The sequence below is a fragment of the Macrotis lagotis genome, chromosome 4 (assembly GCF_037893015.1).
Source record: "Macrotis lagotis isolate mMagLag1 chromosome 4, bilby.v1.9.chrom.fasta, whole genome shotgun sequence".
Classification (NCBI taxonomy): domain Eukaryota; kingdom Metazoa; phylum Chordata; class Mammalia; order Peramelemorphia; family Peramelidae; genus Macrotis; species Macrotis lagotis.
The window spans coordinates 75,705,960-75,722,178 of NC_133661.1; the positions used below are offsets into that span (position 1 = coordinate 75,705,960).

The following is a 16,219-nucleotide window of genomic DNA, read 5'->3' on the forward strand; positions in this document are numbered from 1 at the left end:
TGCCATAGAAACTACAGATAGGACTTGAAATTCAATAAATCTAGGAGCTTTGTAGGGGTGAATTAATTAAATGTTTGTCTAAATATAGTAGGCAAATGATGTTATAAATATCCATATGACATTTGACAGAAAGAAGGTTCCCTATGCCTGGGCTAAGTGATCTTTTGATGGATTCCTTTTATTTATATTTTAGATGAGATGGTTTTTGATGTTCTTTCCAAATCTTCATTGAGATTTGGTAAAATTTATGTACTATCATTTGAAAAAACAGAATCTTCTCTATAGCATCAATTGATCAGTTATCAGCACCTTATTTTCCTTTAACCAATTCATTTTTATAATAAGAATATTGCTGAGAGATATAATATAGCAAGAACAGAAATATAGCATCTACTGTTCTTCTTTCTCTGAAAAAGGGAGAAAAACATAATAGAGATGACACTCTTTTATACCACCCCTGCCCCTGAAGAATAAGAGTAGGCTAATATTTAAGGAGGTAACTGCAAAGCCATCCCCCTGCCAGGTTCATTACCAGATGAGGCATAGCTTAATAATTCTACTCAGTCCCTTCCATTTGTTGTCAAACTCTGGCATTGACTCTAGTTCTTAGACTCCTGTTGTCCTCCTAACCTTTTGTAGCTCATAATGTTGCAGTTTAGTCTGTTCCATCTTCCATAACCTTTGATCCAAGGCAGGATGCAACAGGATCAGAAGTGAAAAAAAGAGTCATGACTTGGCCTCATATGACTCTTGGTGGGGAGCGAAGGACCATTGGAGCTCTCCTCATGTTCTTATTGCCTTATTTATGGACTTCAGTTCTTGTTCTGTTAACTATTCTGATAATTGCTTCTGGTAGAATTGAACTTCATTTTACTGCTACCTTCTCTTTTCTTGCAGACATTGTTCGGAGTGACGTTGCCTTGGATAAGCAGAAGGGCTGTAAGATTGCCCAGCACCCAGATGTAATGTTGGAGCTTCAGAGGGAGAAGGCGGCTCAGATGCACTTGGTTCTCCTGAAGGAACAATTCTCCAACACATACAGTAACCTCATACTAACAGGTAAGGCTACAGAGGTCCACTGGCCCCCATGACAGTGAGTTCCTGGCTTACATCAATTAGCAGTTTGAAGATTTGGATTCATCAGTGCTAAATTTTTTCCCTCAATTCTGTCCTTTATTTAGTTGTGATGATTTTTTGTTTTCCTATGACAAATATTTCATTTGACCGGCATCTACATTTTTTGGCCCAAGATTGTCGACTATTCTGCATGTATATTTTTAAATGTCAGAATCAATGAGAGAAACTAATGGAGGTTTGTAAAAATAAATTGCTAAATACATGTATGTATGTGTAATTGAAAGAATTACTAAATTTGGTATCTTTAAAGAAGTGGCTATTTTCACTTTTCTATAAGCCTAATAAATATAAAGATGAATGAAGAGTGACAAATATCTACGGGCAGAATTGAGAATTTTTTATTCCTGGTAGAGTTTGAATTCTTTAGGGAATTTGATTTTCTCTAATGGCGCCTACAGGCATTTGAGAATGGACCCCATTCCTCATGTCCTTGTACAAGTTCTAATCGGAAAATGAAAGATGGATGGCATTTTTAGGAGACAAGATCCCCAAAATAGAATGAAAAGCAGTATTTCTAGGGTTGCCAAGAAACAGGATGCATCTGGGAGCCTTTGTCTTAATGTATTTGTAATGCTACAACAGCAGAAAATGTTGTGAGAATTCTCAAGAATGGTTAAGGATTTTAGATGGAAGCAGCAAATCATAGGAGTCACCCTGTTTTTCTTGAGGGAAACAAGGCAGGCCTGCCTTTTCTTGACCCAAATAAAACCTAACAAACCAGAGTGAATATTTACCTTGTTTGTGGAGGTTTAAAACAGTTGGAATGTTGGCCAAGCCATGAAAAAAATCATATTTTTTTATACCCCCAAATCCAAATGGGGAAAAAATAGTTCCTATTATAGGCTCCATCACATTTCTCCAGAAGTCTGCACATAAAAAATTCATTGTGTTCCATTTTGAAAAAGCTCAAAACTCTCTCTTGTCTTGCAATTTCAATCTGGTAAGAAAACCAAAAAAAAAAAAAAAAAAAGATAAAAAGAAAGGTGGGCCCCAAAGTGCCTTTGGATAGGGTTATAGATGCATCCTAATCTCCTTCTCTCTATGGTAGGTTGATAAAAGAATAGAAATGATAGTTTGGTGTATGCAAATGGTGGATTTGAGAGTTCTTAAAACATCCTGAGTTTTCTCTGCCACTCCACCTGTAAGTGTGTTGGAGGGGCTATCTATTTTTGTTAGTCTCCAACTGGCATGGGAAAAACAACAGACTGGTTGGGATCATCAAGGTATTCGCTTCCTTCTTTGGTCTAGCTTTTATATTTTTGCCCATATGAAGGTGTCAGAGTCTGGAATCCTTGAATATGTTATAGAAGAGAGTTCAGGGTAAGGAACTCTAACCCTTACCCTGTTATCCTTGAATGTGGCTAAAGGACACATTATCTTTGAAAACGCAAGCATGGTCTATTGACTTCAATGGAGTCTTTTCCAATTTTCAGTAACATAATCCCCTTGGATGTTTATTCCTGATTCAAACTGTTGGAATCAACATTGTCAACTTTTCCCCTGACAACTTGCTTACTTTCTCCTAAACAAACTTACCCCAGTAAAGAGGTTTTCCCCTGCTTTTGCTTCTCTCAGAGCTGCTTCAAAGCTTCCTCAGGCATTTTCCACATTTTTCACCCAAAAGGCCAGGGCCTGAGGTGGTACCTTGTTACCCCTGGAACCCTTGGAGTTTCCCATTTTGTTTACATGAGAGTTCAGAAGGTTTGAGCTCCAGGTGTTGGGAAGTGATGGAGTCACTGCAGCTTAGCACCAGCAGTAAAACTATTTTAATGTCCGCTAACTAAGTCTTTGATTTTGAGCAGTGTGGTTTTCTAATTGTTATGAAGTTTAATCCTTGATTTCTTATATAAATCTTGAGAACATGGTCTCCAGACAGCTAAACATAATATTTAAACATAACTAAACTAACTTTTGTAAATATTTCCCTTTTCAGTGATGAATGTGTATTGGTAAGGGGGGCAAGGTTGAAGGGGGTGGAGACCTCTCTAACGGAGTGACTTTCTTTACCCACTTATTTAGAACACCTACCCTAGAATTTCTACTTAGTGATGGACTAGTTTTATGTAACTCCCCCACGAAGTTTGAAATATCAGCAGAGGAAGTATTTACCTGTCTGGGACTGGTGTAAGGACAATGGGCTTCTAGATTTTCAGGAGGGGGTGTCTTTCTTTTTTTCTCCACTTTCACTCACTTATTAAAGTCCTAAGGGAACCTTAAGTGTATCCCTTTTGTCCATTTCTCAGATTCTTTAGTGCTGGTATGACAGCTAGAGAGCCATTGTCATTATTACTGCTTTATTACAGGCTCCATCACATTTCTACAGGAATCTCTACATATCAAATACATTATGTTCCATTTTGAAAAAGCTAAGAATTCTCCCTTGTCTTCTGTTTTCAATCTGATAAGAAAACCAAAAAGATGAAATGAAAGATTTTGCCTTTGAATATAGTAATAGATGCTGCTAAAATTTCTTTCTTCCTAAGGTAGATAGAAAGAATAGAAGTGTGCAGAAAAGGTTGCCATAAACATAGTGACCATTATGGACTGGAAAAGTTGGTTCTAGAGGGATGAGATTCCAGGAAGGACAAAAAAATGGAATTTATCCACAGAGACCAATGTGGATACACAGGGCTGTTCAAAAGATGGAAGCAAGGTCAAGTGATAGGGAATGAATATAAAAGTAAGGTCAGGTATAAGAATATATTGAATGGCAAAGAAATCTAAGAACAGTAAAAAATTTATATATATATATATATATAAACACATATATTTGTATATGTATGTAAACATATATATATATATATATATATATATATATAAAGCAATGTTGGCAGAAAAAGCAGGATCAAAGAAGGAAAAGGATCTTTTGGGGGGGTTGAATCGATGATGATAACTTAAAATAGAGTGAAGATAAAGCTAATAATTTCTTATTTTGCTACTGTTTTCTATGCATTTGAAATGGCTGAACAATTAGGAAGTTTGAAACTCAAGATGATAAGGAAATAAGAGAATATCTACCTGCCTTTGATGATTTCAAGTAACAAGGTTCAAAAAAACTGGGAATTAAAAGAATTTGCAGGTTTGATTACTAACAGCGATATTTGAAGGATCATGGAAAATGGGGACAGTATCACAAAACTGGGGGAGACAAATTTGTACCAATTTTTAATGAAAAGAAAGAGTCTCTAAAGTTTGACTTAGTAAACTTGACTTCAATTTCTGGGAATAGTCTAGGATTGCTCATGCAAGAGATGGTTGGTGAACACTTAAAGCTAGGGGTGATTTCAAACAGCCAAGCATAGTTTCATCAAGAACAGATCATGACATTCTAACCTCAAGTTTTTTATTGAAAGGATTAGTAAGCCAGAAGGTGACCATGAATGAGGGATTTAGTTTACCTAGATTTTGACAAGGCTTTGGAAAAATTCTCTCATGCTATTCTTAAGGAGAATATGGAGAGATATAAGATTAGATGATAATATAATTAGATGAATTCAGAATTGGTTGTGTGGTCAGAAATAAAGAATAGTTGTTAATAGTTCAGTGTCACTGATATACATGGTAGAAGGACTCCAGTGAGGTATTATAGGAATGGCCCTCTTCATCAATTATTTGGATAGATGATATTTTCATCTATGACAAAAAGTGGGGAGGAGAACCACCATTCTGGATGATCTAAAAGGATCTATTGCAACCTTTTGTTGTCCAAAATAAACCCCTCAAAGGCCACATACACAATTCAATAGTCTTTCATAAATACAATGAAACATCATGAATAAATGCAACTGCAACACTCCCTCCCCCCATCCCAATGGATTCCTGAGGGTCACTGGCCTGCAGCAGCAGTTTGGACACAGCTGGGCTATAGCATTGACCTGAATCTAGTAAGATGAAATTTAGTAGGAGCAAATATAAACTTGGGAGGTTGTGCTTTGTTCTATGCTTAAGTATAAGATGGGGGAGAAAATATTACACAATTAGACAATAATTTTCTGAAAAATTTTCGAGAGTTTTAGTGGACTTCCACTTTAACATGAGTCAGCAATGTGATATAGAAGCCAAAAAAGCTAATATAATCCATCCTGGGTTCAGTTAATAAAGGAATGGTTTTAGGAATAAGGAGATCATAATCCCACTGTACCCTACCTTTGTTAGACCTCATTTACAGTATTGTTATCATCTCTGGTCACCTTAAATTGGAGAGTATCTAGAAGATGGTAGGAAGGAGAGCAGTCCTCTCTATATAGTGTGTTGAAGGAACTGAGTATGTTTAACTCAGAAAAGATGTTGAAAGAGAACATGATAACTAGTGTCAAATATTTTATGATCTGTTATGTGCAGGAAGTTTTGACCAAAGAGCAGAACCAGAAATACTGTGTTGTTTCCTCAGCTGTGCATTTACTATCTATCTGAGAGAGTATGGCCTGGGTAAGGTTGGGGCATTGTCAAGGGAACTTTTTGGTGTGGTCTGTAGACATCAATGATTTTGCCATTTGGACCTAAATAGACCTGAAGGCCCCATTTCTAGTCTGTTATCAAAATCTCTGGAAGTAATTTCTCCTAAGCTTTCAGATTTATACTCTACTCCCACAATTTCCCATCAACCTCAAACTGTACTCACTGTAATAATTTTTGTCTTTTTGTCTTCAGTCCATCTTTTGACTCAGTCTGTATATAGTTGTCAGATTACTCTTTTTGTCCTGGGTCATCAGCACCCACAGCTCATTCGGTCCAAATTTAAATTCATTCATTTTGCCCTTTTCCCCACCCCCACTTCCTAACAAAAACTTTTTGCTCCTTTTGTCTTTTTTCTCTTTTAACTGGATCATCTTTATCCTCCCATCTTTCATTTTCTTATCACTTTTCTTGTCATATTCAGTCATTTAATCATTCAGTCATTCAATCTCGTCAGTTCTTATGAAATGTCTCTTCTCTACCCCCTTCATTGATAAGCTGGAAAGTGTCCAGAGAAGGATAACTAGGTTGGTGAAGGACTTTGAATCTATTTCATATGAAGCTGAAAGAAGTGAACATGGTTCTCTGGGAGAAGAGAAAACTCAGAGCTATAAAAAATCGATAAATTACTCTTCCACCCTAGCTTCTACTACCTTAATTCATTTCCTAGCTACTCTTCCTGGAGTAGTTCAGTAATCTCTTAAATGATCCATTAGCGTCTATTCTCTGTACTTTAATCTATCCTTACAATTATTGTTAATATAATTCAAGTGTTGATTTAATCATGCTATCTTTCCCTTACTTAAAAAAATTTACTGGATGCATTATAAATTTTTAGCTCTATAAAATGATATTAAATTTCTTCACTTATTCTGGAATGAGTGGCAGGTTGATAGGTAAATGCTGTGTAAAGTTCTGCCAGGGCAGTCAGAACTTTCTACCTAAGAGACTCTTTCATTAGTGAGAGCCTGTGTTCTTAGGCTAGAAGTAGCAACACACATACAAATATACATACTCAACATGTTTATAGGATCATAAATAAATTAGGTTCTAGAGAGGACCATTGATTCTGGAAAGGTCATCTATTTTAACTACTTTTTTTTTTTTTTTAGAATTTTGCAAGGCAAATGGAGTTAAGGGACTTGCCCAAGGCCACATATCTAGGTAATTATTAAGTGTCTGAGGCCAGATTTGAACTCAGATACTACTGACTCCAGGGCTGGTGCTCTATCCGCTGCACCACCCAGCTGCCCCCGTTTAACTACATTTTAGAAAGATAAAATTGGTTTCTTATAATGTAACATTTCTCTTTCTCCCTTTTCCTCTCCCCTCTACATAGAGCAACAAAAGAAAATAGAAAAAGAAGAAAAGAAAACCTTTGCAACAAATATGCATAATTAGGCAAATCAAACACCCACACTGACATGTCAAAAATGTATGTCTCATTCTATATCTTGAATCCATCTCCTCCTTCATTAAGAGATACAGTGCCATTTGTTTTATAGGTAGAATACTGAGACTGAGGGAGGTTGGGACTTTCTCAAGATCATACTTCTAGAAAGTGGAATAACCCTCCCTTCCTTCCATGTGCTATGTATGTATATTGTATGTACAGTTATCCTTTCCACATTGCAGGGGTTAGGGGTGTGGCAGTCTGACTTGCTAGAAAAATCTACTTAAATTTTTTTGGCTTCCTTTTGTACCAGAGAAGATGTCTGAATCATAATGGTATTAAGGATAAAATATGTTAATATTATGCAATACTCTACATATATTTTATGCATTTCTGAGTTTCTAAAGTTTTTCTATGTCATCTGCTGGCCCTTGTGTATTGTTTGCAGCTTCCACAACCCCCCCCCCCCCCATTCCCATTTGATTTCATATGCCAACCTGTGATAAATCAAAACCTCATGGTATGGGGAAAGTTGCATTGTAGAAGGGATAACTGTATGTATTTTAAATACTCTTAACATTAGAATATTAGCTCATTGAGAGAAGAACCTATTCATGATTTCTCTTTTATCATTTTTACTTAGTGAAATTGGTCTGGAACATAGTAAGTGTTCTTGATAAATTGACTGCTCCGTACTCTGACCCTAGCTTCTCTCCAGAATAATCTCCTGCTACTCCCCTTCAGGCAGGCTTGATTTCACCCAAACGGGACCACTCCCTGGGACTGAACATAATCTATGGCCCAGGTATTTGAACAAATTGCCCCTTTCCCCCTTTGCTTCCACCACCCCATCAGCTGAAATTATGCTTCCTTTAAGGATTGGCTGAGCTACCATCTCCATTGTGAATCATTTCTGATCATTCCAGGCTTAAAAAAGTCTTTCCCACTTTATAGCATTTTATTGATACAATTAATTCAATTAATCAAAAGCATGTACTAAATGTGTGTTAAATCTCTCGGTACAATTCTGATCTCAAAAAGCTTATATTCTCATTGGGGAGATAACATGCAAATAATTAAGTACCTGGAAACTCCTTATGAATAGGAATTATTATTTCTTTCATTTTGCTCTTATCCTCAGTTCCTGGCCCTTAAGAGCGGGCTCTTTATACGTGTTGATTGATTGATGTGGGGTCAAGGGGATGGATAATATCAGAGGGGGAAGTTACTAGCAGCTGGGGGTGGGGAAGGAGGCCACCTGAAGGAAATGGGAGGAAAATAAAGGAAGAAAAACAAGAGATTACTGAACTGGAGGGTTAAGGTAAAGGATGATGATGGGAGGTAATAATAATAATAATAATAATAACAATTATTGTAACTAGCAATTATATAGCATTTTAAAGTTTGCAAAACCATTTTTGAAGAACTCATTTTAGCCTCAAACTACCCTGGAAGGTAGGTGCAATTACTCAAAAAAATCTATGATTTCACTGATGTTGGTATTCCCTCCACTAGTACAAATTATAATTCCTTTCTTATCTTAATTTAGGTTTCATAATTTCTTATAGTCAAAAAAATTCATCCCTTGTGCTGACCTTCTGGAGATGAGCTTTTCTGAAATTATCTATGGGATTTTTGCCCAATGGTCATATCATCTGTTTCCAGGATCAGATTTGGTGCTTTTCCATCTTGGTAGCATTGATAAAATAGGGAACCATCTACATGAAGTTCAGGAACTTCATATGCTGTCTCTTCCTTTGGTTATTATTACCACTACTGTTAATTCTATTTATTATGATATTATAATGATATTTATTATGGAACATTTTATATTTTTATGCTTTAATTATATTGCATTTTATTATAATATATTTATAATTATAATAATGTTTGTGGCTTGTAATGATATTATAATTGACATTTGTAAGGCACTTTACAAGCTTTATCTCATTGGATAAAGAGAGCCAGGACTGGAATCAGGAAGAACTGAATTTGAAATAGGCTCAGATATTTTCTAGCTCTATTATTCTGAGCAGTTTCATAATAAGAGCATCTACCTCCTAGACTGATGTGAGAACCAATTAAAACAATAAATGTGAAGTACTTAGCACAGTGTTGGCACATGGCAAGAGCTAGAGAATTGTTAACTATTATTGTTATTACTATGAATAATCTTTCTTTTGACCTTGGTTTCCTCATCTGTAGAGTAGAGATAATGATAGTTCCTCCGACAAATTAGATAACAATTAAAGCACTTGGCTTAGTGCTGACCACTTAGTAAACATTATATAAATGTTAACTATCATTATTATTATTAATTATTATTATTGCTAGACAATTTACTTAAACTTCTGTTTGCTCAGTTTGTGAGAATCTAATGAGATAATATTGTAAGTTACTTAGCATAATGACAGATGTAGTAAGCTCTATAACTATTAGCTATCATTATTATCATCATCATCATCATCATCATCATCATCGTCATCAGGTAGCTTAGTGGTACAGTAGATAAAGCCCTGGACATGGAGAAGTAACAACTCTGCCTCAGTTTCCTCACTTGTCAAATGAACTGGAGAAGGAAATGATCCACCACGCCAACATCTCTGCAAGGAAAACCCCAAATGATGTCATGATTGAAATGACCGAACAAAAACAACAAACATTATTATTTTATCATTGTATCCTAAGTTCCCGATACAAAGTAGTTGTTCAATACATAGTTATTGTCTTCTCCCAAGTCATATAGCTAGTGTGTCCTGACTCCAAATCCCCAACTCTGATGGCTTTTGCATGTGGGAGAAAGGGGAGAGGATGACAGTTGTCATTGAAAACCAGCTAAGAGGAATGTGAAGGTAGGTTGTGATAGCCAGGAAGTCTTTATGGCCTCAGAATGCAAAAAAAAAATACTTCCATACTTCTATTTCTTTTTTTCTTTTACTAAAAACCCATGCTTTGCTACAATGAAGTCATACCAGGTGACTTTTGATCAGTATACAGGTGAAGGAATCCGGAGAATCACCTACCAACCGGAGAGCTGTTATTATTGTCATTGTGTGTTCATAATGAAGTTCTTCACTTCTCTGCCTCTGTTTCCTCAAGTGCCCAGAATACCTAAGACTTAGTAGTTTACATTTATGTGGCATTTTATGATGTGAAAGCACTTCGAAAACCCTGTGAAGTAGAGGAAATATTAATGTCTCCATTTTATAGATGAAGGATTAGGTTGCATTGACAGTGGATCTAGCCCAATGTCCAATGGATAACCAATGATTAGTCAAAACTAGAACTCCATATCTTCTGTCTCTTAGACCAGTTTTCTTTCCACTAATCCAAGCTGCCCTTTCTTAATGAAAGAAAAAAAGTCATAAGTGTTTTTGAAGGGTATGAACACCCCAAGCCTGAAAATATTTCATGGTGGTAATAGCATTTCATTATCTCTTGGCAGAGACTTCAAAAATGTGTTTTGAATGAATCTTATAATGAGATTTCTTGTACCCAAGGCACTTTGAACTCTTTGAAAGAATGGTATAGATAAGCCTTAGCTGGTATTAATAATTCTGCCTGATTACATTTAAATGAATCCCCAAGTTGGAACAGAAGAGGAATTAGATGGCATTTACTTATCTTGAATAAGCCTAATGCTATTACCAGTAAAATGAAATGCTGAATCCGTGAAAAGCAATGAAAGTGTACAATAGGACTGTCAATGAAATGGGAAACACATGACTCTTCTAAGGATCCTCATTCTCCTTAGATTCCATAGTACTGAGCTGTCATCTTCCTTTGTCTTCTTGGGTGCTCTCTTGTGAACAGTTCCAGTTAATGAAGGATACTGCTTTGAATACTCTCTGTCCTTGTGCTTCTGATGTAGACGTGAGGCAGGGGTTGGGAACATAAGTCAAGTTAGAAAACCTCACCTAGCTTGTCTTAGGAGCAGAGGACAGAATAACGCATAGGCAGCTCTTTCCTGTTAGTGTTTCATAATTTTCTTTTGAGAATATATAGCATCTGAAAGTACCATATTGGTTCTTCCCTCCCCCTTCGCTTTTTAAAATTAAAAATTAATGAATAACTAGCATTCACATTTATATAATATTTATGTTGCAATTTTAAGTTTGTAAAATACTTTATAATATTTATTTTGATATTATATTATTTTATAATTGTTGATATAATATTATTATTTCATTTGATCTCACATCAACTGTGAGTTAGATGCAATTATTATTCCCATTTGCCCAGCTCACCTAAGTATCTGAGGCATAATTTGAATTCAGGTCTTTCTGACTTCACATCCAGGACTTGTATGCTCTAAAGTCTTTCCCCCTCCCTTCTTTACATTCTCCTTGATAGGTAATCACATCCATAATACATGGCTGCAAACGGCACTTTTTACACAGACAACTTCTAAATCTATACTGTCTTCTATCACAATCTTATTATATACCAAAAATTGTAGTTATTTGTGTAATAATAATGATAATCAGGATAATTAGCATTTTATGACCCTTTAAGACATGCAAAAAGCGTTTTCAACTTACATCTTTTTGTAAGTTTTTGAATTCCACATTTTTCTACTTCCCTCCCTTCCCTCCCCATCTCCATAACAGCAAGTAATAGGATACAAGTTATATATATGTAAAATCATGTTGAACATGTTTCCATATTGGTCATTTATAAAAGAAGAATCAGAACTAAAGGGGAAAAAACCCCATGTGAAAGAAAAAAGCATAAAGCAAATGTGAAAAGTGAAAATTATATGCTTTGGTCGGCATTCAGATTCCAGTTTTTTTTCTGAATGTGGATGACAATTTCCATCATAAATCTTTTAGAATTGTGTTTGTTCATTAAACTGCTGAGAGGAGCTAAGTCCAGCATACTCAATCATTAAACGATGTTGCTGTTAATGGGTACAATGTTCTCCTGGTTCTGCTCACTTCCCTCAGCATCAGCTTTTCTGAAGTATGCCTGCTTATGATTTCTTATAGTACAAGTGTACTCCATCATATTTATATATCACAGCTTGTTCAGTCATTCTCCAATTAATGAGCATCCCCTCAATTTCCAAATCTTTGCACAACAAAGAGCTGCTGTAGATATTTTTGTACATGTGGGTCTTTCCCCAACTTTTTATGATCTCTTTTGGATACAGATCGAAGGTGTTTATTGATGAATCAAAGAGTATGCACAATTTGATTGCTTTTTATATAGCCCTTTAAGATTAGTAAAGTTCGTCACATATTATTTCATTTGATCCTTACAACAATCTAGGTAGTATTATTATACCCATTTTACAGATGAGGAAATTGAGTCTGGGAGAGGTTAAATGATCTCCCTAACTAGCAAGTGACTGAAGAAGAAATTGTCTGTTTTTGTGTGTGTGTGTGTGTGTGTGTGTGTGTGTGTGTGTGTGTGTGGTGGGGTGGATCTGTGTCTCCCTGATTCCAAGACCCACCTCTATTCACTGTATCATCCAGCTTTTTCATCTCCTTTAAGCTCATTAGAGTTCTAGATTAAGAGCTAGGTTAGGGGACTATACTCAAATCTCAGTTAATTGCTTATTGATTTAGAAAAACACAAGTTAATATCATTTATATTGTATTGTTTTAAAATTTTATTTTGTTAAACATTTTCAAATTAACATTTTAATCTGGTTGGGTCACATTCCTGGGAGTTTTGCTTATTCCTTTCTCCTCATTTTACAAATGACAAAACTGAGGGCCAGAAATTTAAAATATATTTTGAAAATCTATTTAAATATAAATCTATTTAATTTAAAATATTTTAAATAGAGTTTGAAAATATAAAAATATTTAAAATATGTTTAAATATCAAATATATTCAATTTAAATATATTTAGAAAATATATTTTAATATATATTTTAATTGGCTTTTGGTTTTAGCTAGTCTTCTTTCTCAGTAGGAGAGATGAATGCGATGCTTCCCACTCTTAGTTTCTTTTAGTTTCAGTTGCTGGTCAGAGAACTCTTCCTGATGTAGCCAGCCCACACACAACGAAACTCGGTAAAATTCCTAGGTCATCTCTGTGTCATATGTTCAGCATTTGCAGATGTGTGCAGCTGTGGAGTTGCCAGTCTATTTCTTAAAAAAAATCATCCAAAACCCAAACCAAAAACCCTGGAAAGTTATGTGATATCTTAAGATATGTCTGTTAGAAGCTCCAAGGCTCAAAACTGAGAGGAATATTAGAGATCATCTCATACTACCCACACATTTAACAGATGAAGAAACTGAGACTCAGAGGCCAAAAGTCTTGTCTGGAATTACATGTCCCAACCAGAATTTCAATCTAGGTCCTTTATGTCCAGCCCTTGTCTAGCCTTTGTTTGAATAGCGTTTTAGATTGTCCACAAAAGATAAAAATCTTTTATTAGGTTCTGGTTACTTTCTGCTGTGCAAATGTTGATTAAAGAGATAAATTTTCTGAGTAGTTTAAACTCCAAACCATAGCTTCAACTGGACAGAATTTCTTTTTAAGCACTTTTATTTCAACATTCAGGGCTGTAATGACAAGTTATGGTGGCTGTAAAACTCTTCCTTGAGGCTCTACCAGAATGAGGTCATCAAAGGCCATAGACTTATCTTTCAGCCATGAAAGTTGAGAACTTTGAATTGGTTCATTTGCATCTAATCAGACTGTGAGATAACTGTCTCATAATTCTCAAACTCAAACAAGACTTATTAATACCAGTGATATCATTGATTCATTCACATTAAGAATATAATATGGTTCCAGAGACTGGATAATTATAACTCCCAGTTGAGGTGTCTGGAAATCTAATTAGGCATTAGTAGGTTGTTGAATGAACATGGAATAGTTGAGTGGTATTGAGGGAGAGTTGTCCAGAAGTATGTTTCATTCTAATGAAAGCCCCCCCCCCCACTTCCCCCCGCCCCAGGAAAGAGCACACATCTTTTGAGTGACTGGCTATCTTTCCTTGGGACCTTGCCAAAGAAACACTGACTTTATTACTACTCAACAAATTGCATTTTTATAGATTTAATGATGACAGTACCTTATTTGCTCTTGTTATTACCTCATCATTTCAATCTTTTTAATAAGCAGACATAATTTTTCAGGTCTATTGTTCATTTCTCATTGATCACTGGCATTCAAAGAGATGTAACTTAAATCAATGTTTAGCTTCAGAGAGTTAAAGGTAGGAAGGCCTTCTTTGACCTATTAGAGCTCCAAGGTAAGAAAATCTGAAAAAGGTTTGTAGCTTTTGTTGAATCCCATTTACTATTATGTAAATAAATTCTCGCTTACATTTATTTCCCTCTATCACCCAAGTTCATATTATTATGATCTCATCCTATAAAAATCTCTAATTTGTGCTCCAGCCTTCATTATCTCTCCTCTTTAATTTGTTTTATGGACTGCTGCCCAAGTAATCTTAAAATCAACACCCTCTTCAGGCTGCTCTCTGACACTCAGAAACCTTTTATGACTTCTCATTGAAAATGGAGACACTCCCAACTCCTTCATCTGTCATTAAAGGCTCTTTATGCTATTTCTAAACTACTTATTTCATTTACTTCTCCCCAAATTCTCCTCTCTCTTTTCCTAGTCAATACACTTTGACTCAGGTCATTTTCTCTGCCTGGAGTTTTCTCCCTTCAAGTCTCTTTTTATTTACTGAAATCCTTTTCATCTTTCAAATTTCAACATATATTCCACTTGGATGAACCTTCCCAGATTTCAATCAGAATTGATCCCTTCCTCTTTCACAGTAATTTGTACCTTTCATGCATTTTCACAGTCTGCCTTGTATTCTATTTGTGTCATTCCAACAACCAAGGTTTTAAAAATCTAAAAACCTCTGCAGGTTATGAAAATCTAAAAGGGTTTGTGACTTTTACCACAAAAACTATAAAGTCCTTGAAGGCACATTATGTCTTCAGCAAAAAAAAAATCAACAGATATTTTTTACATAATTACTATGTGTAAGGGAGCTTGTTATAGTGGAAAGAGTGGACAGATTTACTTGTCATCAAGAAGGCCTGGGTTCAGATTCCACTTTCTACATACTGTTCATCTGAGCCCAGATAAATTTAACTTTTGTGCATCCCAGATGGTTGTCTAAAGTAGGTGTGGATTGACTTTAGTTGAAGAAACTTCACCAGGATTTCTCTATACCAGGAAGACTATAGATCCAATTTTCTCACAAAAGTGGGCAAGGCTCTGTCCTGAGTTCTAAAGAGAGATACAAAACAACTCAGTCAATGATTTCAACAATGGTAATGCTGGTTAGTGTATTATTAAATGCAAATTATTTGAGATTGAGGTCTCTGGGGATAATCAAGAAAGGCTCTATAAAGAAGATAGTTCCTAAACTGGGTCCTGAAGGGAGAAAAAGATGTCATTAAGTGGAGAAGGAAGAATATCCTCCATGGGGGATGATAGTATGTGCAGATGCAGGGGAAATAGAAGAGGGCAGGATGAGATTGAGGAATGATAAGGAGTCCCAGTTTGGCTAGCATTTTGAGTATGTGAAAGGGAATGATGAGATATAAGATTGGAAAGGAAGATTAGTAAGCCAAATGCTAGCTATTCCTAGAATAAGGAAGTTTTTTTTGTGTATGGTAGGCAATAGGGATTAAGTGAAAATTTTCAAGAGAGAGAGTGACTTGGTCTGAATACTATATTATTAATGAGATTATTTTTGTGGAATGGATTGGAGGGAAGCTGGAGTGGAAATAGGAAGATCCTATTAGGATATTGTACTGATAATTCAGGGGAGAGGTAAATGAAGGCCTGAACCAGTTTGGTGACAGAGTGAGAGGAAGGTGATAGATGAGAAATATATTATAGAGGATAAATCATCTTTGTATTCTTTTTTTGAACCTAGAACACATTGCTTTAAATATAGTAAATTGTTTATTGAACTGAATAGAATTGATAGAGTTATTTGTTTTAGGAAATCATATCCGAACAAGAAGAGAATGTTTGGGGGAAATCCAAGTGCAGGTACCTAGGTGACTATCTGGTGATGGTGAGCATTAGAATTTTCTCTGTTGTTTTTTGAGTATGAGGAAAAATAGATTCAAGTAAAGCAGGAGTTTCATGAGAAAGTTACAAAAATCAGTTAATTAGCTAGCATGCAATAAACAGATATCATATTCTTATTATTAAGCTGGATGCCAAAGATCAAGTGAGACAGTCCCTGCTCTTATGGAGCTTGCATAGGGGAGACAACATGGATAGATGAA

At 35.6% G+C, this 16,219-nt stretch overlaps 1 protein-coding gene across 1 annotated transcript in view; it reads left to right on the top strand.

Annotated features, from left to right (window-relative positions):
* The window catches only part of HPSE2 (heparanase 2 (inactive)), a 740,263-nt gene that overhangs the window by 78,723 nt on the left and 645,321 nt on the right, over positions 1–16,219 (top strand). The window contains exon 3 of the mRNA XM_074233180.1: positions 898–1,059. Within this exon, the coding sequence (XP_074089281.1) occupies positions 898–1,059 (162 nt within the window). The remainder of the gene's footprint in view (positions 1–897; positions 1,060–16,219) is intronic.